The following is a 1154-nucleotide window of genomic DNA, read 5'->3' as shown; positions in this document are numbered from 1 at the left end:
GTTTTTCAACAATGTGAGCAGTGCCTGTTTTTGTAAAAGTAGACATGTTATTTTCTCTTTTCCAGTAGTCACCTCCACCATATGAGACCAATAAACCTGATAAATGTTTCAGAATTTCTTCTTCTGGGACTTTCAGAGGAATCAGAACTGCAGCCCCTTATATATGGGCTTTTCCTCTTCATGTACCTGATTACTTTGTTTGGAAACCTGCTCATCATCCTGGCCATCAGCTCAGACTCCCACCTCCACACCCCCATGTACTTCTTCCTCTCCAACCTGTCTTTTGTAGACATCTGCTTCACCTCCACCACCATCCCAAAGATGCTGTGGAACATCCAAACTCAGAGCCTAGTTATAACCTATGAAGGCTGCATCATCCAGATGTATTTTTTCACACTATTTGTAGTTTTGGATGACTTCCTCTTGACTGTGATGGCCTATGACCGGTTTGTGGCTATCTGTCACCCCCTGAACTACACAGTCATCATGAACACCTGGCTCTGTGCACTGCTGGTTCTGGTGTCCTGGATCATCAGTATCTTGGATTCCTTCTTACAAACCTTAATGGTGTTGAGGTTGTCCTTCTGTGGAATGGTGATAATCCCTCACTATTTCTGTGAACTCAAACAGTTGGTTCAAGTTGCCTGTTCTGACACCCTTCTTAATGACACTGTGCTATATTTTTCAGCTGTCTTGCTGGGAGGTTCACCCTTAGCTGGTATTGTTTACTCTTACTCTAGGATAGTTTCCTGCATATGTGGAATTTCATCGTCTCAGGGGAAGTATAAGGCATTTTCCACCTGTGCATCTCACCTCTCAGTGGTCTCTTTATTTTATCGTACATGCTTAGGAGTGTATATTTATCCTGTTAATGCCCATAGCTCACACTCAAGTGCAACGGCCTCAGTGATGTACACTGTGGTCACACCCATGCTGAACCCCTTCATCTATAGTCTGAGGAACAAAGACATAAAGAGGGCTCTGAAAGCATTCTTTAAGACTGCAGCTATAAAAAGAAGCCAATTGTTCTGAGCTGAGGGAGGCAGCATGATTGAAAGTTTTAAAGCCTCATAGCCAGAAATTGAAAATTTTGATCAGATCTTAGAAGTAGAACTTACACTTTCCAGTTTATTGATGTAATTTTCATTTCTTTG

General features: G+C 42.2%; 1 protein-coding gene across 1 annotated transcript; it reads left to right on the top strand.

The window, feature by feature from the left end:
* The first annotated feature begins 81 nt into the window (after window positions 1-81).
* LOC104995171 (olfactory receptor 7A10-like) lies at window positions 82-1032 on the top strand. The gene has a single exon (XM_010848898.1). The coding sequence runs from the start codon at window positions 82-84 to the stop codon at window positions 1030-1032; it is 951 nt and encodes a 316-aa protein (XP_010847200.1).
* Window positions 1033-1154: the final 122 nt, after the last annotated feature.

The sequence above is a fragment of the Bison bison genome, unplaced genomic scaffold (assembly GCF_000754665.1).
Source record: "Bison bison bison isolate TAMUID 2011002044 unplaced genomic scaffold, Bison_UMD1.0 scf7180017850642, whole genome shotgun sequence".
Taxonomy (NCBI): Eukaryota; Metazoa; Chordata; class Mammalia; order Artiodactyla; family Bovidae; genus Bison; species Bison bison.
The sequence above is the reverse complement of the archived record's forward strand: the minus strand, read 5'-3'. Positions and strand labels throughout refer to the sequence as shown.